The following is a 17,759-nucleotide window of genomic DNA, read 5'->3' on the forward strand; positions in this document are numbered from 1 at the left end:
TCGAATTCCTCATTAGATACGAAAACTATATTATTTCTTAACCTTTTCTTTGAAAACGTGATTTAAGACCGCTTTGTGTCAAATACTTAAAAAACCATTGCTCCTTTTCAGTATGTTCCACCCGTATACATCGGTCGAGGCCAAATATATTACACATTAACAGGCACCAAATATGATCATTATTACTATATAGCCACTATGCCGTATCAATTAAAAAAAAAAAAAAAACTCATTTGATTAAAAGATAAAATATGATTTTCATTACATAAAAATCCATTAATTTCCGCACGTGGAACCCACTTGGTGTACTTCCACGTCCTCCCTTATATCACTGACCCACTCATCAAATCAACGCATCTTTATAAGCCCCTTCATCGTCACACACTTCTCTCAAATCATTCCATATTCTTCTAATTTCTCTATTATTTCACTTCAAAATTATTAGATTCTTGCACAACACAACAACAAACTAGCTCCCAAGCTTAAGCTTTATCTTCTTTAGATTTGCCTTTGGCTCTCTCTCTCACTCAAATCTCTATATATATAATGCAAATGACTGAGAGAGGCCGCGCCATGTGGCGCACGTGCCTAGCCTCAGCTTTCCGAACAGCTCTAGCCTGTACATTCGTTGGCGCAGCTACACTCTACGGCCCCGAATGGGTCAACCGCCACGTGGCATTCCCGGCCTTCTCTTACGTTACAGTTATCCTCATCATCACCGACGCTACACTCGGAGACACGCTACGTGGCTGCTGGTTAGCTCTTTACGCCACGTGTCAGAGCGTGGGACCTGCGATAGTCACGTTAAAGCTTATAGGTCCCGCTCGTCTCACGGCCGAAACCACTGCTCTCGCCGCGGCTCTAGCGGCGTTCGTGGTTGTGTTACCTAACAGTTCGACCCACTTGGTGGCTAAGAGAATCGCGTTAGGCCAGATCGTTCTCATTTATGTTATTGGTTATATTAAAGGAGCTGAGACTGATCCGGTTATGCACCCTCTTCGAGTGGCGGCTAGCACCGCGCTTGGTGTTATAGCTTGCGTTCTTGCTCTTCTCGTCCCACTTCCTCGCTTGGCTACTTGTGAGGTACTATATCTCTCTCGCTCTCTCTCTCAATGAACAATAGTCAATATATACATATAAATATCCCAACTTGTTACGTATATGTGCACACATGTACCTCTCTCTACGTGTTTGTTATTGCATGTGAAAACAAAATTAGCTATCCGTATATTTTTCACGATTTAGAAAAAATGTTAACATAATTTTAGGGAGTTATTTCCATTAAAAGAGGATTTTTTTTTTTTTTGTTAAACCACTAGAAGAGGAATTATAAGTTTGGTTGTAATTTTAATGATTTTCTCGACGTATACGTGTTCGAATTAGATTGATGAACAAATGAAGTAACGAGAAAATTAATAGATATTATAGCATGTCATATAATGTTGGTGGACTTGCTAGTACAGTCACAAAACACGTTGACGTGGGTGTTAAAGTGTGTTGCTAACTTTATTCCGTACCACATTATTATATACTATACTAATCTTATGTCAGCAACCACCGCTGAAAATTTTGTCTTAATTCTTCCCAATATTGCGTACAAGCTGTGTCGCATCACAGACAAATACGATTCCCTTTTTTGATTAATTTATATAATCCCTAAAACTATATATGCTTCTTCGTGCATAGTACTACTAAATCAAACCTATTGGCAATGGCATGGGATTCTCTCTGATCTGATAATATTAAGAAAAATAAACTGGAAAACTAATAATTAATTTTTAAATATTTAGGTGAAACAAAGCAGCAAAGAGCTTGGTCAAAACATAACGACGAGAGTGAAGTTGTACATGAAGGCTTTTTGCACCGAGGATGCCATGTCAGCAACGGCGTCAGTCTCACAGGCTCGAGTGCTGGCTCGTACTTCCTCCAAGCTTTATCAAACAATCAAACGTTACCAAGTAATTAACTATATTTCTCATAATAACATACTATTTATGCTTACAAAAATAGTATAAATGTATGTATACAATATTTCTAATATGGGAATATTTTTGTGTATATATAGCCAAGCATGACATGGGAGAGGCTTCCATTTAAGATATGGAGGTGGCAAAACGTGAATGATAACAAAGGAGAGAAACTACAAAGCATGGAGATTGCTCTTAGAGGAATGGAAATGGTAGTAGCAAGCAAATCTCCTATTCCTACGAGCTTACTTGAGGGTGAAGTAAAAGACAGTCTCAAGAATATACAAGAACGTGTGATTCTCTCAATCAAACGAGCAAACAATAGTCCGCAACCGTCGGTAACACCCGAATCTGATCCCAAAAAATCCGATGAAGAGTGCCTCCAAACACTTCAGGAAATCCCGGGAACGTCTCAAGATTTGCCCTTTTACTTCTTCTTGTTCTGCCTCAGGCTCCTTGAAACCATCACAATGGCTAAACCGGAGGAGAACAAAGTCAAGGTCTTAGAAAAATCCAAAACGAGGTCTTGGATAAACGATTGGGACAGCAAGAAGGTCATGCCCGCGTTAAAGCTCTCGCTTTCGTTAGGTTTTGCCATTTTTCTAGGTTCGATGTTTAGTAAGCCAAACGGATATTGGGCTGGTTTACCTGTAGCGGTCAGCTTTGCAGCGGCTAGAGAGGCGACGTTTAAAGTGGCGAATGTGAAGGCACAAGGAACAGTGATAGGAACGGTGTATGGAGTGATGGGTTGTTTTGTGTTTCAGAAGTTTTTGTCAGTTAGGTTTCTTTCTCTGCTTCCATGGTTTCTCTTCTCTAGCTTCTTGAGCAGGAGTCGGATGTACGGACAGGCCGGAGGTATATCGGCGGCTATAGGAGCCGTTTTGATTCTCGGAAGGAAGAATTTTGGCCCACCAAGCGAGTTCGCGATCGAGAGAATCATCGAGACGTTTATTGGTTTGTCTTGTGCCATCATGGTGGAGCTCATCTTTCAGCCCACGAGAGCCGCTAACATAGCTAAACTTGAGCTCTCTAGAAGCTTCCACGCTTTGTACGAGTGTGCAAGCTTGTTTGGAGCTAAAGCGAGTAAAGCAGAGATAATGGAGAGTCAAAAGAAGTTGAGGAGTCACTTAAATGAGCTCAAGAAGTTCACGGCAGAAGCCCATGCAGAGCCAAGTTTCTGGTTTTCGCCTTTCAACTTTTCTTGCTACGAAAAGCTGTTCAAGTCATTATCTAAGATGGCTGATCTATTGCAATTCAGCGGTTACGCTATAGGCTTTCTTGGAGAACAAGGAAAAACAAAATCACCACAGTGCAAGGAGATTTTAAGCAACGTAGACAAAGATCTCAAGAGTCTAACAGGGAGCATAGGTCTTTTAGCCAAATCATACGAAGAAATCACACTGCTTAAATCACTTGACGCCCTCGAAAAGGCACTGGCCAAGAGCGACAACACCTCATGGGACATTGAGCTGGGGAAGACACCAAACCCTAGCTTCTCAACCGCCGTGAGCGAGCCGGAGAAGATTTTAGAGACATATCTCCAGCATTGCAGAAGCGTGGCGGATGGAATATTCCGTGTGCAAGAAGGAGACGACGGAGAAGAGGTCAAAGTGGACAAGAGTGAGGTCGTATTGAGTTTGAGCGCATTAGGGTTTTGTGTGGAGAAGATTGGAAAAGAGACAAGAGAGATTGAAGAGATGGTTAAAGAGGTTGTGCAATCAGAGAACCCTTCAAGCCATGTTAACTTGCATGAAATCTCTTGCAAAATACGCTCTTTGTACAAATGATGATGTATCTTCTCATTGATAAACAATGATGACGTGTGAAAGAAGGAAACGTTTGTTTTTGTGTTTACCTTTTCTGTAATAAGGCTTTGTGGTTAACCGGTTAAACCAATACCAACAATAACATTACCAATTGTGTTGTGAGAAGTAAAAAAGTGGTGATAATGTTGACAAAAAAAAAAAAGTGGTTATAAAAGTTGGAAGGTTTTTTCCTGTAATCGTGGGCCTATTTGACAGGGTCCAATAAGGCCTTTTTTCAAAAAGACGAAATATTAGTTTTTTAAAAAAGTGTGGCTGCTGGGATTCGAGCCCAGGTCTCCACGGCCACAACGTGGAATTCTTACCACTAAACTACAGCCACTTTCCTGTTTTTAGTCCCAAACTATTTCTTATAACAGGGAGTTTTCGAAATTATTTTCCTATAACAGGAAGTTTTCCAAATTAGAAACTCAATTAAAGCAAAAAAATTGGAAATCTGGGACACTAGTTTAATTTATTAAAGATTTTTACCATCTAGTTTTTTTCCTATATAAACAAAAATACAATAGCATGTAGCATTTAGATAAAAAACATATATATAATTAAATAATACTTGCACAAAATGCTAATATGCAAAATGTAGATAGGGGGTGTATTCAAACTAATATTTTAACTGATTTAGGTAAAATTTACAAATCATATTTTATTCTATCATGGATTTTAAAAAGGTTAATAAAATTCTGTTTTATTGAACCAATAATTTAGAAAACTATTTTAAAATTTAGGGGGGTGTATTCAAACCATGATTTTGGAGAATTTGATGGGATTTAGTAAATTTAGAATTTTGATAGATTTTAGGGAATTTCATATGATTTTCTGTAAAATTCTTTCAAATCCCACCTAAAACCATGATATTTGGATTTCTGTATTTTTAACTAAACAAATCCTCTAGAATCCTAATCCACAAAACTGTTTTGAATAACAGTAGATTTTAAAGTAGATTTTTAAATCATCAGTTCAATAACAGTGGATTTTAATAGATTTTAAAGTAGATTTTTAAATCATCAGTTCAATAACAGTGGATTTTAATAGATTTTTTAAAATCCATGATTGAATAACATAGAATTGGTAAATTTTACACAAATCACTTAAAATGTCAAGTTGAATACACCCCCCTTACTGTTATTGATAGCACAGTTTGTGATTTTGTTTTTTTTAATGATTTTGACGTATTTGAGAATATTTCTTTGGTTGAAAAATACTGAAATCCAAAATCTCAGGGTTTTAAATGAAATTTAAAGAATTTTATAATAAATCATATGAACTCCTTTCCAATCATCAAAATCATAGAAAACTCAATAAAAACTGAAATCATTTAAAATAATAGGTTGAATACATCCCCGTAATAAATAAAATGATGTAATTAAAGTTTTACTGATAATATTTTAATTATTAATATTATATATTTTAGTATTTCCATTGTTAAATGGATTACCAAAATTAGTACGGAAACAATCCTTCCCGCTTTTTCTTTTTATAATATAATGGTTATTGGTCTCATACCCACTAACAACGTAACATCAAACAACAACAGCAAATAACCAAACAATACCATTAAACTAATAAAGATTCCAACAATAAATAATCCATTAAACCAACAAAGTCAATAACAAATTCCAACATCCTACAATGTTCTATCAACTCAACTCTAGCAGCCTAACAATAGCTAGACCACAATCAATCACACCTCTAGAACATACTCCTCCTCATCGCCTTGATTCCACGATCACACTTTGCCTTTACCTTCACCACAAACACAAATAGAGATGCATGAGTATTGTCATAAACACTCAGTGAGGCAATCCTCCTATCTACTGGGCTATACACACAAAGCAACTGAGATTCCAATGTTCAGCCACACAAACAAACACATCAAACCAAGAAAAGAAGTGTCGGATAAGGTTGGTGTCAACCAACACTGCCTATCAGTGTCGATCAACACTCTTCCTTGGTGTCGACCGACACCGACTCCGCAGTCGCGATCTGCTCGAAACCGAACGTTGCATCTCCGTTTCTAATCATCTCCAATCCGTCCCAAACTCACTCAAAAGCTTCAGGAACCTATGGAAACCAAAACACAATCAACCCAAGCAAGAAAACACCACAAACAACATAGAACAAGCAAAACAAAAACAGATCTCAGGATTAGATCAGCCATGGTCATGCACTCACCTCTTTTGCAGGAAGTTTCTGTCCCAAACTGACGCCCACACACTCTTAGGAAGCTTCCAACACACCCCTAGCTTCAGATCTCTCAAGAACAGCCAGCAATTTTCTAAAAAACCACCAACTCTCAAGCGCTTCCTCTTTTCTCTCTTTTCCTCTCTCAGACGGCGACAAAAACAAGCTTTTCTAAACCCTCAAGTCGTCCCTCTCCTTTTAATACGTAGGGTAGAGACTTTAATTGAACTAAACCAAACCAAATCGACAATTTATACAATCTGGTCGAACCAGAAATTGCTGGTGTCGATTGACATTATTTTGTTTGCGGATGTTACAATTCTCCCCCACAAACAAGGATTCGTTCTCGAATCCTGCAACACCATCCCACTCCAAGGACCTCCATGCCACCATCCACACGGCCAGCACGTCCTCCGACCAGACTAAACACCATCAGCCAAGGGTTTCCGTGCAACTGTCGCAACAGCCCGCACACCTCCGAACGTTATCTGCTCACAACTCAGTGCTTTCCCCATCCGCGGTCGTAACCAACAAATCATGCTGGCTGCCTATCAGGCTAACCGCCTTAAGATACGACATTCATGAAGTCACTCACACCCACTCCCCCCCGCTCTCAGGTCTCAACCTTTGAGACATACCGGCTCAATGCTGAGCTGCGGCTCACATCTACAGTATCCAGGGAGTCTCAAAGTCTGTCCTTGGATCGTCACCCTAAAGCGAGCTCTCGGATCGTCATCCGAAGTAAAAATACCACTCCCACTCTCTGCCCACAAAGTCCATCGAGCTATCGGTATCACATAAGTTAGGCCCACAAGACCTTAAGCAAATAATTCTGATGTCATCGAGTACCTCCCGACTAGATCTACCTCAACCCTTTCCATTTCTGGAACTTCCATTGTTAGAAACTTATATTTTTGGAAACTTTTCACTTTTAGCAGTGCGCTTCACGGAAACTCATATCCTGAACACCACCTCATCTTGGTACTTAGTTGCACAACTAACCACCCCTAAGCGACCAAGTATCAAAAGAGATGCACTGGAATACTCCATTCCCGCTCTAGCCACAGACTAAAACTGGGACCAGGCTAGACAAGCTCAAGTCGCCTCTGGTTCCCAAGTCTGCTCCTCTACACCATCACAGTCCTATAAGACTCTCATCAAAGGAATCTTCTTATTCCAAAGTTCCTTGACTCTCCTCTCGAGCACCCTCAACGGTCTCGCCTCCAAAGTGATGTTGGGCTGAAGATCCTCAGGAATCTTGGCCAACAACTGATCACCCTTGTGAAGACACTTCCTCAGCATCAACACATGAAACACCTTGTGGAACGCACGTATAAGATCAGGCAACTGGAGCATGTATGCCGCTGGTCCCACCCACTCAACCACTCTGAACGGACCCATGTACCTCAGACTCAAATTAGTCTCTGACAATGACCTGTTCGGACCCTGAAACATGACCATCTTGAGGTACACTCTGTCACCCACCTGAAACTCAAGATCCTTCCTCCACTTATCAGCATAACTCCTCTGCCGATCCTGAGCCTCCTTCATATTCAGCTTCAGAACCTGAATCTTCTATGAGGTCTCCTGAACAAATCCCGCACCATAAATGCTCCTCTCCCCCACCTGGGTCCATCATAATGGTGTACGACATGGCCTCCCATACAATGCCTCATAAGGAGTCATCCCAATACTATCCTAGTATCTGTTGTTGTATGCAAACTCCACCAAGCTCAAGTGATTTGTCCAGTGACCACCCCAATCTAGCACACACATCCTCAGCTAATCCTCCAAAGTATGGATCATCCTCTCTGACTAATCGTCCGTCTGAGGATGATAGCCTATAATCATGTGCACCTTCGTGCCCATCTTTGCCTGAAATGCACTCTAGAACACCGAAGTGAACTTGGAATCTCTATCAGACACAATACCAGTAGGGACACCATGCAATATGACTATTTCTCTCACATACTACCTAGCCAAAACCGCTGCTCCATCAGTTTTCTTGATGGCCAGAAAGTGTGCAGACTTAGGTCATCTCCAACGGAGAGTTGTTAGCGAGTATGTTAACTTAAAAATGTAAAAAAATATATCAAAAATATCAATTAAGCTTAGAAATATATCTTAGCTAAGATGTTTTGGAATGAATATCTTAGGGCACGTGTAATTGTTTGATTGTTTGGTGAAAGAAAGAAAAAAAAAATGTTTTGCGCGTTATTTTTTTTGGTTTCTTTTCCATCTCTTTCTCTCGTTATCTCCGACATTGAAACGAAGAACACAGATCGAGTGTTTGATTTGAGAGGAGAATCAATCAGAAGAAGAAATCGTAGAGAAACTGGAAGCTTCTCTCTTGTATTCGAGTTTGGTTCGGCGAAATTTGTCAGGTCAAGGGTCAAGGAAATGGTAAATCTTTCGTCCTTTTTTTTTTTTTTTTTTTTTTTTTTTTTGCTTAAAAAATCAGTCCAATCCTTGTAGACATCAAGTCAATGTTTCTCTATCTGGATTTGTTTGGTGGTTGTTCGATCTCATAAGGTTTTGCATTGATTTGGTTGATTGATTTGGATCTGAGATTAGTTTTTTCTCAGTGATTTAAAACCTATAGAAATTGGGAGTTTTGGAGAACACTATGCATAAATTTGTGGTTTCTTTCTAAGCTTGAGTAAAGGTTTGAAGATGCGAGCAATTCTTATTGTCTGATTTGGTTTGTGGATTTATCTTTTTTATTTAGTTTTGTAGTGTGATTTACTTTGTGAACCTTTAAATCTGAGAAACACCCGAACAAGAAAATTCAGGTACATATATAATAAACCCAACACTTGCACATCATTTGAATAATTCCTATTAACGATGGTGTAATCGTGTAATCTACTACCCTTTTGAGATCACTATCCCAAGGTATGTCAGTATCCACTTATTCACATATTAAACTGTTTTCTCTGTTTTTTTTTGTAGTTTGGTTAAGACGATGATGATGATATATATATATATATATATATATATATATATATATAATCGCTTGTTCTTTTTAGTTGTGGAATTCCCTTTTTCCAAATCTGAGATGATTGAGTCCCTTGTGTTTCTAAAAATTCAATTCGTTCTCCCTTTATGCTTGTGATTTTGTCGATTGATTTTGTTCAATCGGTGTAGCTGAAGAAGTTTAATGAGAGTTTGTGTTGCCAACGAATGCTGTTATTAGTCTATACAAGTCATGATCATCATTCTTGATATTAGTGAGAGAGATAAGTTTTTGTTTCATTTCTCATTTTGTAATCTTATGCTACAGGCGATTTTAACAACTCTTTCTCAAAGCGATGGAGGTTATAAGTATGATTATGCTATTATTCCCTTTCTTGCCGAAGTTTTTAAGGTATTTTCTTCTTCTTCTCTTAAAAGCTTGATATGACTGTCACTGGATTTTTTGCATTGTATTATGTAGTTGTTGGGCTTGTTTACTTTTGTCTGCAGCTTTCTGGTTTGTTTCTCTGGAGAGAGATTCAGACATCTTCATCTACAACTTCAAGGATCATTACAGATTGGAAGAGCCGAGAGCAACAACACCAACAAGCCGACATCAACTGAGTATTCAATCTTGTAGTCAGCACCAACAGCCCCAACTTCAGGTCACTCTATGTCCTCTCCCCTCTGCTTCGACGATTCTTCTTCTTCTTACTTTGTTAAGACGATTTGATTTTTGCTTGAAGTTCAAGCTTCTTCTTCTTTCTTTGTTGAAAGTAAGTTTTTGAAAAAAGTTTAAGAACTTTTAATTAACAACTTTACCATTGGAGGTGAATTTTTTACTTGTAACTTAGGAAAGTGTTTAGCTTTGAATTTGTATTTTTTCTAATAAAATAATGTTAATATATTTGCTTGCAACTTTGCCAATGGAGATTCTCTTACTCAAACGGTCTACAATGACCCAAATCGCATCAAATGTCTGTGACAATAGTAATCCTACCACGAAATTCATCTTGATCATATCCCACTTCCACTATGGAATGGGTAAAATCTGCAATAAACTTTTGCCAAGAACCTGATGCTCAGCCTTTACCAGCTGACAGGTGTCACACTTCGCAACCCAGCCAGCTACGTCCTTCTTCATCCTGACCTAGTAGTAATACCGCTTGAGGTCACAGTACATCTTTGTCGCTCCTGGATGAATAGAGAACTTGCTCGAATGAGCCTCTCTCATTATCTCCTGCCTCAGACCCTCACCCTTGGGCACACAGACCCGACCATGCACAAGGATAATTTCATTAACGGAGACATGATACTTTGAACTCGTAGCCTTAGAGGCATTCACCAGCCCCACATCACTCTCCTGAGCTAACCGCACTCGCTCAACAAGTCCACTCGGTCAGCTACCTCCAAACCCAAAGGCTCCTGTGAGATAGCACACAACCTCAATGCACTAATCTCACCTACTAACGAGCCGAAACCTCTCGCTTCCGACTCAACGCATCTGCAACCAGGTTAGCTTTACCAGGTTGGTAAGCTATGTCCAGATCATAGTCCGCTACCAACTCCATCCAACGCCTTTGCCTCAAATTCAACTCAGGTTGAGTGAAGATGTACTTCAAACTCTTATGATCTGTAAATACCTGTACCTTCCCGCCATACAGATATGATTTCCAAATCTTCAGGGCAAAAACAACCGCTGCCATCTCCAAATCGCGGGTAATTAGCCTCGTGCTTCCGCAACTGCCACTTTTCGATGACAATAGTATTAATCATTTTGTTTTCGATGACAATCTAAAGTTTGTTTCCTTTTTTTGTTTTCTTTATTCTTGCACTTGAATAAAAGTAGTGATTGGTGAACAAAAACAAAGTATTACAATTGGTACAGTTTTGAATTTTTACCAATCCCAAAAACTTTACCAAAAACTTTATTAAAAGTTTTACTCTCAACTTTTATGTAGAGCTTTCACGTACAATTTTTTCTTACAGCTTTACACTATTCCGTAACAGGTTTCAGCTTCAGCTTACAGTTTTGGCTACATTACCAATCAGAGCGAAAGTTAATTAATACAAACTATTTTCTTTCAATCTCGTTTTTGTCTCAATCAGCTCTTTAATTTAGAACAAATCGAGTGTGTTGGGTTCTCCTTGTTCTAGTTTGGAACTTTGAACCTCTCTTTTAATTTAATTTTAATAAATCTTTTTGCTCAACAAAAACAACACTAAAGCCAAAGAATAATCTTATCCTCGATAAATTGCGAATACTTTTTTTTTATGAAGGTGTGATATGTAAATTCGTTTAGGGCAATAACAACACAATGGTTCGATTCCTACGGCGCATATCACACGTTAGCTATAAGCTTATCTTGTTTTAATTAATCCCACAAGTTTTATTTAATCGTGTCGCAAATCTCGAAATTTAAGATCCATTAAATGCTTAAATCCTTAGTCTAAACTTTAGTAGAGAATAGTGAAAAGTCAAACTCTTCTTGAGTCTTTGTTTTCTTCTCTTATCTCTCGTCCTTGATATAGAACATTTTTTTAAATTGAAACTTTATTCGTAAGCGACGTTTGGTGACCAAATTAGAATTGGGTTTGGTGAAGTTCGTCGTGTCTCACTTTTCGTTCTTTTGAAGCTTCAATATTTCTGGTAGGGAATTTTCTTTTTATTTCCCCACGATTTTTTTTTTCTTTTGTTTGACGTAGTTTACAAATTTTGTGGGACTCATCTTCTTGTTTCATATGATTTTTATCTAAGTTTACATGCGTATAAATATAGATTCCATTGAATCTTGTTATGTCATCAAGATCAGAAGAGTGATTTGTGTATAGTTTTCGTTACAACTTTACATCCATCTTCTCACTGCCTCATCAGGTTGATTAATACTCTATATTCCGTGTTATTATGTATGTAACATGTGTATTCTTATCACATGATGAATCTGTGATTAGAGTTTACGAAATTTAAATTCAACTATGCAGAAATGGCAACGAATTCTTCCAACGGGATCACGACGACGACAAAGCCACCACCGATGCCTTCTCCTCTGCGTAACTCCAAGTTCTTTCAGGTCAATTCTGTTTTTTTTGTTCTTTTCAGTCAAAATATCCCTTAAGTCTCTAAACTTAACTCTAGTTAAACGTTGTAGTTATGCATAAGTCGAAGTCATAAGTTAAAAAAGTTGAATAAAGGCTTTGATATTTAGAAATGTTTTGACATTGATTTTTTTTGTTATGGTCAACAACATGCATTATGCGAGTTTTGGATAACTAGGTGTAGTGATGCAAACTGACATGTCGAGATTGAATTGTTGAATGACTTTGGGAAAGCAGTCGAATATGAGGATCTTGGTGACAGGAGGAGCTGGATTCATTGGTTCACATCTCGTTGATAAATTGATGCAAAACGAAAAGAATGAAGTAATTGTTGCGGATAATTACTTCACAGGATCAAAAGACAATCTCAAGAAATGGATCGGTCATCCAAGATTTGAGCTCATTCGTCACGGTAATTCTTCTTTATTAGTCAATCTTAATTGATACTCAATAGTCATAATACAAAACATTGCATTAGTAATTAACACCAATATTAAAACAAAATTCTTCAGATGTGACCGAGCCTCTGTTAGTCGAGGTTGATCAAATCTACCATTTAGCATGTCCTGCATCTCCAATTTTCTACAAATACAACCCGGTTAAGGTTTGTTAGATTTCGTTAACCAAAATTCGCCAAATGATGATATAATAAATAATGTTAATGACTTATGATCATATCTTCATCTTTTCATTGGCAGACGATAAAAACAAATGTGATTGGCACACTTAACATGTTAGGACTAGCTAAGCGGGTTGGAGCTAGAATTTTGCTTACTTCGACATCTGAAGTGTACGGTGATCCTCTTGTTCACCCTCAACCCGAGAGCTATTGGGGAAATGTAAACCCGATTGGTGAGTCATTATATGACAATATGAAAAATATTTCTAATAATGTCAGCTTATAAACTAATGAGCTAACGCATCGATGGATTTGGTGTTGTACGTTATAAGGTGTTAGAAGCTGTTACGATGAAGGAAAACGTGTTGCCGAGACTCTGATGTTTGATTACCATAGGCAACATGGGATTGGTAATATTAATCAGTCTATTGTCATTTTCTTGGAAACTTGGATCTAGTCTTACTAGCTAATTTGTTGTTATTATTATGGGGACAATGTAGAAATACGCATAGCAAGAATATTCAACACATATGGTCCTCGTATGAACATAGATGATGGTCGTGTAGTGAGCAACTTTATTGCTCAGGCTCTCAGGTGAAACTAACCTCAAGTTCCTGAATTTTCACTTTTTATTAACCGGGTTTATTTTGAGTCGAATCTAAGACTATTAGTTATGGTTTTGCAGGGGAGAAGCTCTAACTGTTCAGAAACCGGGAACACAAACCCGCAGTTTCTGTTATGTATCAGACATGGTATGTATGTCTATCCTATATAGTATCTTTATCATGATTCAAACTCATTAGAGATTAAATTATACTTGCATTGATCTTATTCTTACGAAATCACGAAAAGAATTCCACTAAAAAAGTTTGATTGGTAACAACATGCAGAAATTATCTCAACTTTGGTTTTGTAGGTGGACGGTCTAATGCGTCTGATGGAAGGAGACCAAACCGGACCGATCAACATAGGCAATCCAGGCGAATTCACAATGGTTGAGCTCGCTGAGACGGTTAAAGAGGTTAATTAGCACTGCCATTTTTGTTATTATTTCATTTCACATGTATAAATGTGATTATAGCTAGTTGTGTAAGAAAGAAGTAATGTATATTAATGTGAATTGCTATATGCAGCTTATTAAACCGGACATCGAAATAAAGATGGTAGAGAACACACCGGATGATCCAAGGCAGAGGAAACCAGACATAAGCAAAGCTAAAGAAGTTCTTGGTTGGGAACCAAAGGTGAAGCTACGTGAAGGGCTTCCTCTTATGGAAGAAGACTTCCGTCTCAGGCTTGGTGTTTCAAAGAAGTGAATGAAACTTATATTCAAGAAGAGAAAAAATGTGTTTTTATTCATGGATTTTTATGTTTGTTTTTTACCTCTCTTTTTTCTTTTTTTAACTTGCTAATCCCCGAAGCCTGTTGAGGTTGTGTTTTTATTCTTTTTTGCATTTTTGAGTTTGTAGCGAATAAGCTTCCTAACGAGGAATATTTTAGGGAGTGATGTTGTACTACTACTTGGATTTTTTCATGAGCAATGTAATCAATGAGATCAACTAAGCCTAGTTGACAAAATGAGTCATTTCATCGTCACTGATCTTGTGAAAACTTGAAAAGTCCAAACTCTTTTCTTTGTACTGAAAACCATTTTTTTTTTTTGGTTTATAGAGTTTCCTATGCAGAAAATCTAGTTGATGTCAATTTCTACAACCTTATTATCTCACTCACACCACTGGTTTGAAGAATAACAAAGAAAACACACTGTTAAGAGAACACTGCAACAAAACTAGAGTCTCTTCTCTTCTTAAGCACAAGGTCTTAACTCTTAAGTTAAGTCTGAACACATGATGGTAGGTACAAGATACTAATTTTTTTATAAAGACCATATACTAGTCAATGGGAGATACATTCAATAGATCCGCTGTAGCACAAAGGTTTATTTCAATGATGAAATCCGGATTCAAACCCCGGCAGCGGAATACTTCTTTTTTGCTTTCTTCATAGTCAGGGAAAGGACAGATCCAATATATATATATAATATACCACTTTTATTTTTGATTAAATCGGTTATGCTTGTCTAAGTTGACTTTTAAGATGAAGTTTTGTTTTGATCTTTCATGAGCTTTGTGTTGAATCTAGTTACGGTATGAATCTAATACCAAAATTGTGATTATCATTTTGCCATGATCAAAGAAGAGCCTCTGAGTTCATTCTTCAAGATTTGTTCTTCTTTGTTTTGTTTCTACTTTGGATAAGTTTACAACTTGGTGAGAATTCTATGACAAATAACATAAAGTATTGGTTTGATGATTAAATCAAGAACACACGTTTTATTAGTAGTTCGAGATCGATGTGATCCCATTCCCAGCTAGCAAGAACAATACCTTGCAATTCACTATTAGTGAAGTCTTTAAGTTAAAGAAAAAAAGAGAAAGCAAAAAGAATTGAAGAGACATATACAAGAGTAAGAATCTTGTTTCATTCTAGTTAAAGCACCCAATCCTTAAGTTGTGGACACTGTTAAATGCTCCAAACCAGAACACTCCAATACACTTAAGAGTCTGTGCTCTTCTTAAGGTTAAGAAAACACTAAAATTTTCATTAGTATACTAGTTGATTGGAGATATGTTCAAACAGATCCGCTGTAGCACACAGGTTAATTTCAATTGTGAAATCCGGGTTCAAACACCGGCAGCGGAATACTTTTTCCTCTCTTTTTAGTTAACGTAAACGACAGATCCAATTGTGCTTATCCAATACATAACTGCAAGAACAGTACTTTTGGTATTCATAAACAGTGGAGTCTTTGAGTTACATAAGAGATGAAGAGCTTATAAAAAGAGAAGACAAAGAATCAAGAAGAGCTTTTAGCTCTGTTTTTGATCAAAAGCAGAGCCGAAACCACCTCAATACGACATCGCTTCATTCTAGCTAGATAAAAACACACATTATCAATAACTGTCCCGGTTTATTCACTGGTTCAGAAATATCATAACGACATCGTTCTAGGCCAAAGCTCCCATCCTTAACCGGACCGGTTAAAGAAAAATAACAAAAATACACGATCCGTGTGAGTGACTTAATAACCCAATCTATAACCGTAGATTCAATAGTAATCAACGGTTCATATTTCTTCTTAACATTTCTCGCGGATCGTCATCATTAACCGTACGATCAAAGACTAAAAAGAACGGTCACGATTCATTTTCGAAAACAAAGCATCTTCTTTATAAATCATCCATCATCTTCCTCTTCAGCAACCAAACAAAACTTCAAATCGTCTTTAACAAATCTCAAATTCTCCCAAGAAAAAAAAAATGTCAGGAAGAGGAAAAGGAGGAAAAGGTTTAGGCAAAGGAGGAGCAAAAAGACACAGAAAAGTTCTAAGAGACAACATCCAAGGAATCACGAAGCCAGCGATACGTCGTCTCGCCCGTAGAGGAGGAGTGAAACGTATCAGTGGTCTGATCTACGAAGAAACGAGAGGTGTGCTGAAGATCTTTTTGGAGAACGTGATTAGAGATGCTGTGACGTATACTGAACACGCTAGGAGGAAGACTGTTACTGCTATGGATGTTGTTTATGCTTTGAAGAGACAAGGACGTACTCTTTATGGATTTGGTGGTTGATTTTAACAAATTTGAGTTTTTTGTTTTTTTTTTTTGGGGGCGGGGGGTGGTTTCTTGTGTTTTTATGATGATTAATTAAGTCTTGCTGTCAAGAAATTTCAAAATTATTTAGGGATTTAGGGTTTGAGATTTGTAATTAGGGTAATTGCAAGTTGCTGTAATGAAGATCTCATTTGGTTAATGATAGTTTCAATTGCTCTAAATTACTCTAACTACTCTAAATTACTCTAACTACTCTAAATTACTCTAACTACTCTAAATTGCTCTAAAGTGCTCTAAATTACTCTAAATTACTCTAATTGCTCTAAATGGCTCTAAAATATTTCATTGCTCCAAATGTCTTAAATCTTTCAAATTCATGACGATTATAGTAAAGGATTATCAATTGGTTTGAGACTTTGAGTTGAGTAAATCTTATATGAACAGTACTATAGTATATAAGAATTAACTTAATTATAAGCAATTGGGTTTTTTTTGTAGAGCGAAATCAAATTACGGATTGAATTTGAGCATTTCAGAGTTTCGAGTTTTAAAACATAAGATTTAAGACTTATTAACTTGTGAGCTAAATTTGAAACACTATTATTATTATTACTCAACAGCCACGTCATCCATCCAGGACATAATTTTGTAACGAACCTTTTTCACCGTTAGATCAGATAATATCAACGGTCAATACAACGGTACAGATTCTAAAAGAAAAGAAAATCGAACTGTGGACTAAATGTGAGCATTTTAGAGTGTTTGGAGTTTAAATATAAGACTCATAAACTTTTGAGATACTATTGTTATTACTCAACAGCCACGTCATCGATCCAGGACATTCTTTTGTAACGAAATATTTACCGTCAGATCAGATTTAATCGACGGTCAATACAGCGACACAGATTATATAAGAAAAGAAAGAAAAAGAAAGGGCCCTACCGGATTCGAACCGGTGACCTATTGATCTGCAGTCAATTGCTCTACCACTGAGCTAAGGACCCTTTGTTGTTACCGTTACAATTAAACTAGTATAAAACATAACATATTACGTTAATCAACATTGTTCTTCCATTTCGACAACACCACCTTCGATACCAAAACAAGAACGTAACAAAGAGACAGATGCAACAACCATAACTCCTGCGAATATGGTCGGAACAAAAAGATCCAAAGTCGATTTCTTCACCATTTCTGAGGGTATGATCACAGTTTCTTCCATCGGAATCCTTAAGAACCCGTCTGAAGAAGACGATGATGATATTTTAGACACGAACGCCATCTCCGGAGCGAATGAAGCCAAAGCCACCGTTAACATTAGGAGTATTGTCCATGTTGATGCTTGAACAAGAACTTTGCAACGAGTTGAGACTTTCTCAAGAATTTGTTCCATTGTAAGGATCAAAACTAGAAGTTGTGTAGTTTTGTCTTGTGTGTGAAGTTTGAAAAAAAAAAGATTTTGAGTGTGTTTTGTGGATTGTGATAATACTATGTGACGAAGAAG

At 37.5% G+C, this 17,759-nt stretch overlaps 4 protein-coding genes and 2 non-coding genes across 8 annotated transcripts; 3 read left to right on the forward strand and 3 right to left on the reverse strand.

The window, feature by feature from the left end:
* Positions 1-355: 355 nt before the first annotated feature.
* LOC104750019 (uncharacterized) lies at positions 356-3,884 on the forward strand. Its single transcript, XM_019237492.2, has 3 exons — positions 356-1,083; positions 1,791-1,958; positions 2,066-3,884. The coding sequence occupies exons 1-3, from the start codon at positions 547-549 to the stop codon at positions 3,752-3,754; spliced, it is 2,394 nt and encodes a 797-aa protein (XP_019093037.1). The 5' UTR covers positions 356-546; the 3' UTR covers positions 3,755-3,884.
* Positions 3,885-4,040: 156 nt separating this feature from the next.
* TRNAH-GUG (transfer RNA histidin (anticodon GUG)) lies at positions 4,041-4,112 on the reverse strand. The gene has a single exon. It is a non-coding gene; the product is annotated as a tRNA-His (tRNA).
* Positions 4,113-11,385: 7,273 nt separating this feature from the next.
* LOC104750020 (UDP-glucuronic acid decarboxylase 6-like) lies at positions 11,386-14,237 on the forward strand. Of its 3 annotated transcripts, XM_087493513.1 has the most exons (11): positions 11,386-11,576; positions 11,706-11,801; positions 11,909-11,997; positions 12,260-12,434; positions 12,535-12,626; positions 12,721-12,874; positions 12,974-13,051; positions 13,142-13,235; positions 13,327-13,393; positions 13,558-13,662; positions 13,775-14,237. In XM_087493513.1, exons 3-11 carry the CDS (start codon positions 11,911-11,913, stop codon positions 13,955-13,957), a joined length of 1,035 nt encoding a protein of 344 aa, XP_087349639.1. In that variant the 5' UTR covers positions 11,386-11,576; positions 11,706-11,801; positions 11,909-11,910; the 3' UTR covers positions 13,958-14,237. The 3 variants fall into 3 exon arrangements, with proteins under 3 accessions (XP_087349639.1, XP_087349640.1, XP_087349638.1); XM_087493514.1 differs by lacking the exon at positions 11,706-11,801; XM_087493512.1 differs by lacking the exon at positions 11,386-11,576 and having other exon boundaries at positions 11,585-11,801.
* Positions 14,238-15,891: 1,654 nt separating this feature from the next.
* LOC147925175 (histone H4) lies at positions 15,892-16,476 on the forward strand. The gene has a single exon (XM_087493515.1). The coding sequence runs from the start codon at positions 15,962-15,964 to the stop codon at positions 16,271-16,273; it is 312 nt and encodes a 103-aa protein (XP_087349641.1). The 5' UTR covers positions 15,892-15,961; the 3' UTR covers positions 16,274-16,476.
* A 597-nt stretch (positions 16,477-17,073) lies between these two features.
* On the reverse strand, positions 17,074-17,759 carry LOC104750021 (uncharacterized). The gene has a single exon (XM_010471749.3). The coding sequence runs from the start codon at positions 17,646-17,648 to the stop codon at positions 17,313-17,315; it is 336 nt and encodes a 111-aa protein (XP_010470051.1). The 5' UTR covers positions 17,649-17,759; the 3' UTR covers positions 17,074-17,312.
* TRNAC-GCA (transfer RNA cysteine (anticodon GCA)) lies at positions 17,188-17,259 on the reverse strand. The gene has a single exon. It is a non-coding gene; the product is annotated as a tRNA-Cys (tRNA).

Source organism: Camelina sativa, chromosome 16, assembly GCF_030686135.1.
Source record: "Camelina sativa cultivar CO46 ecotype springtype chromosome 16, ASM3068613v1".
Taxonomy (NCBI): Eukaryota; Viridiplantae; Streptophyta; class Magnoliopsida; order Brassicales; family Brassicaceae; genus Camelina; species Camelina sativa.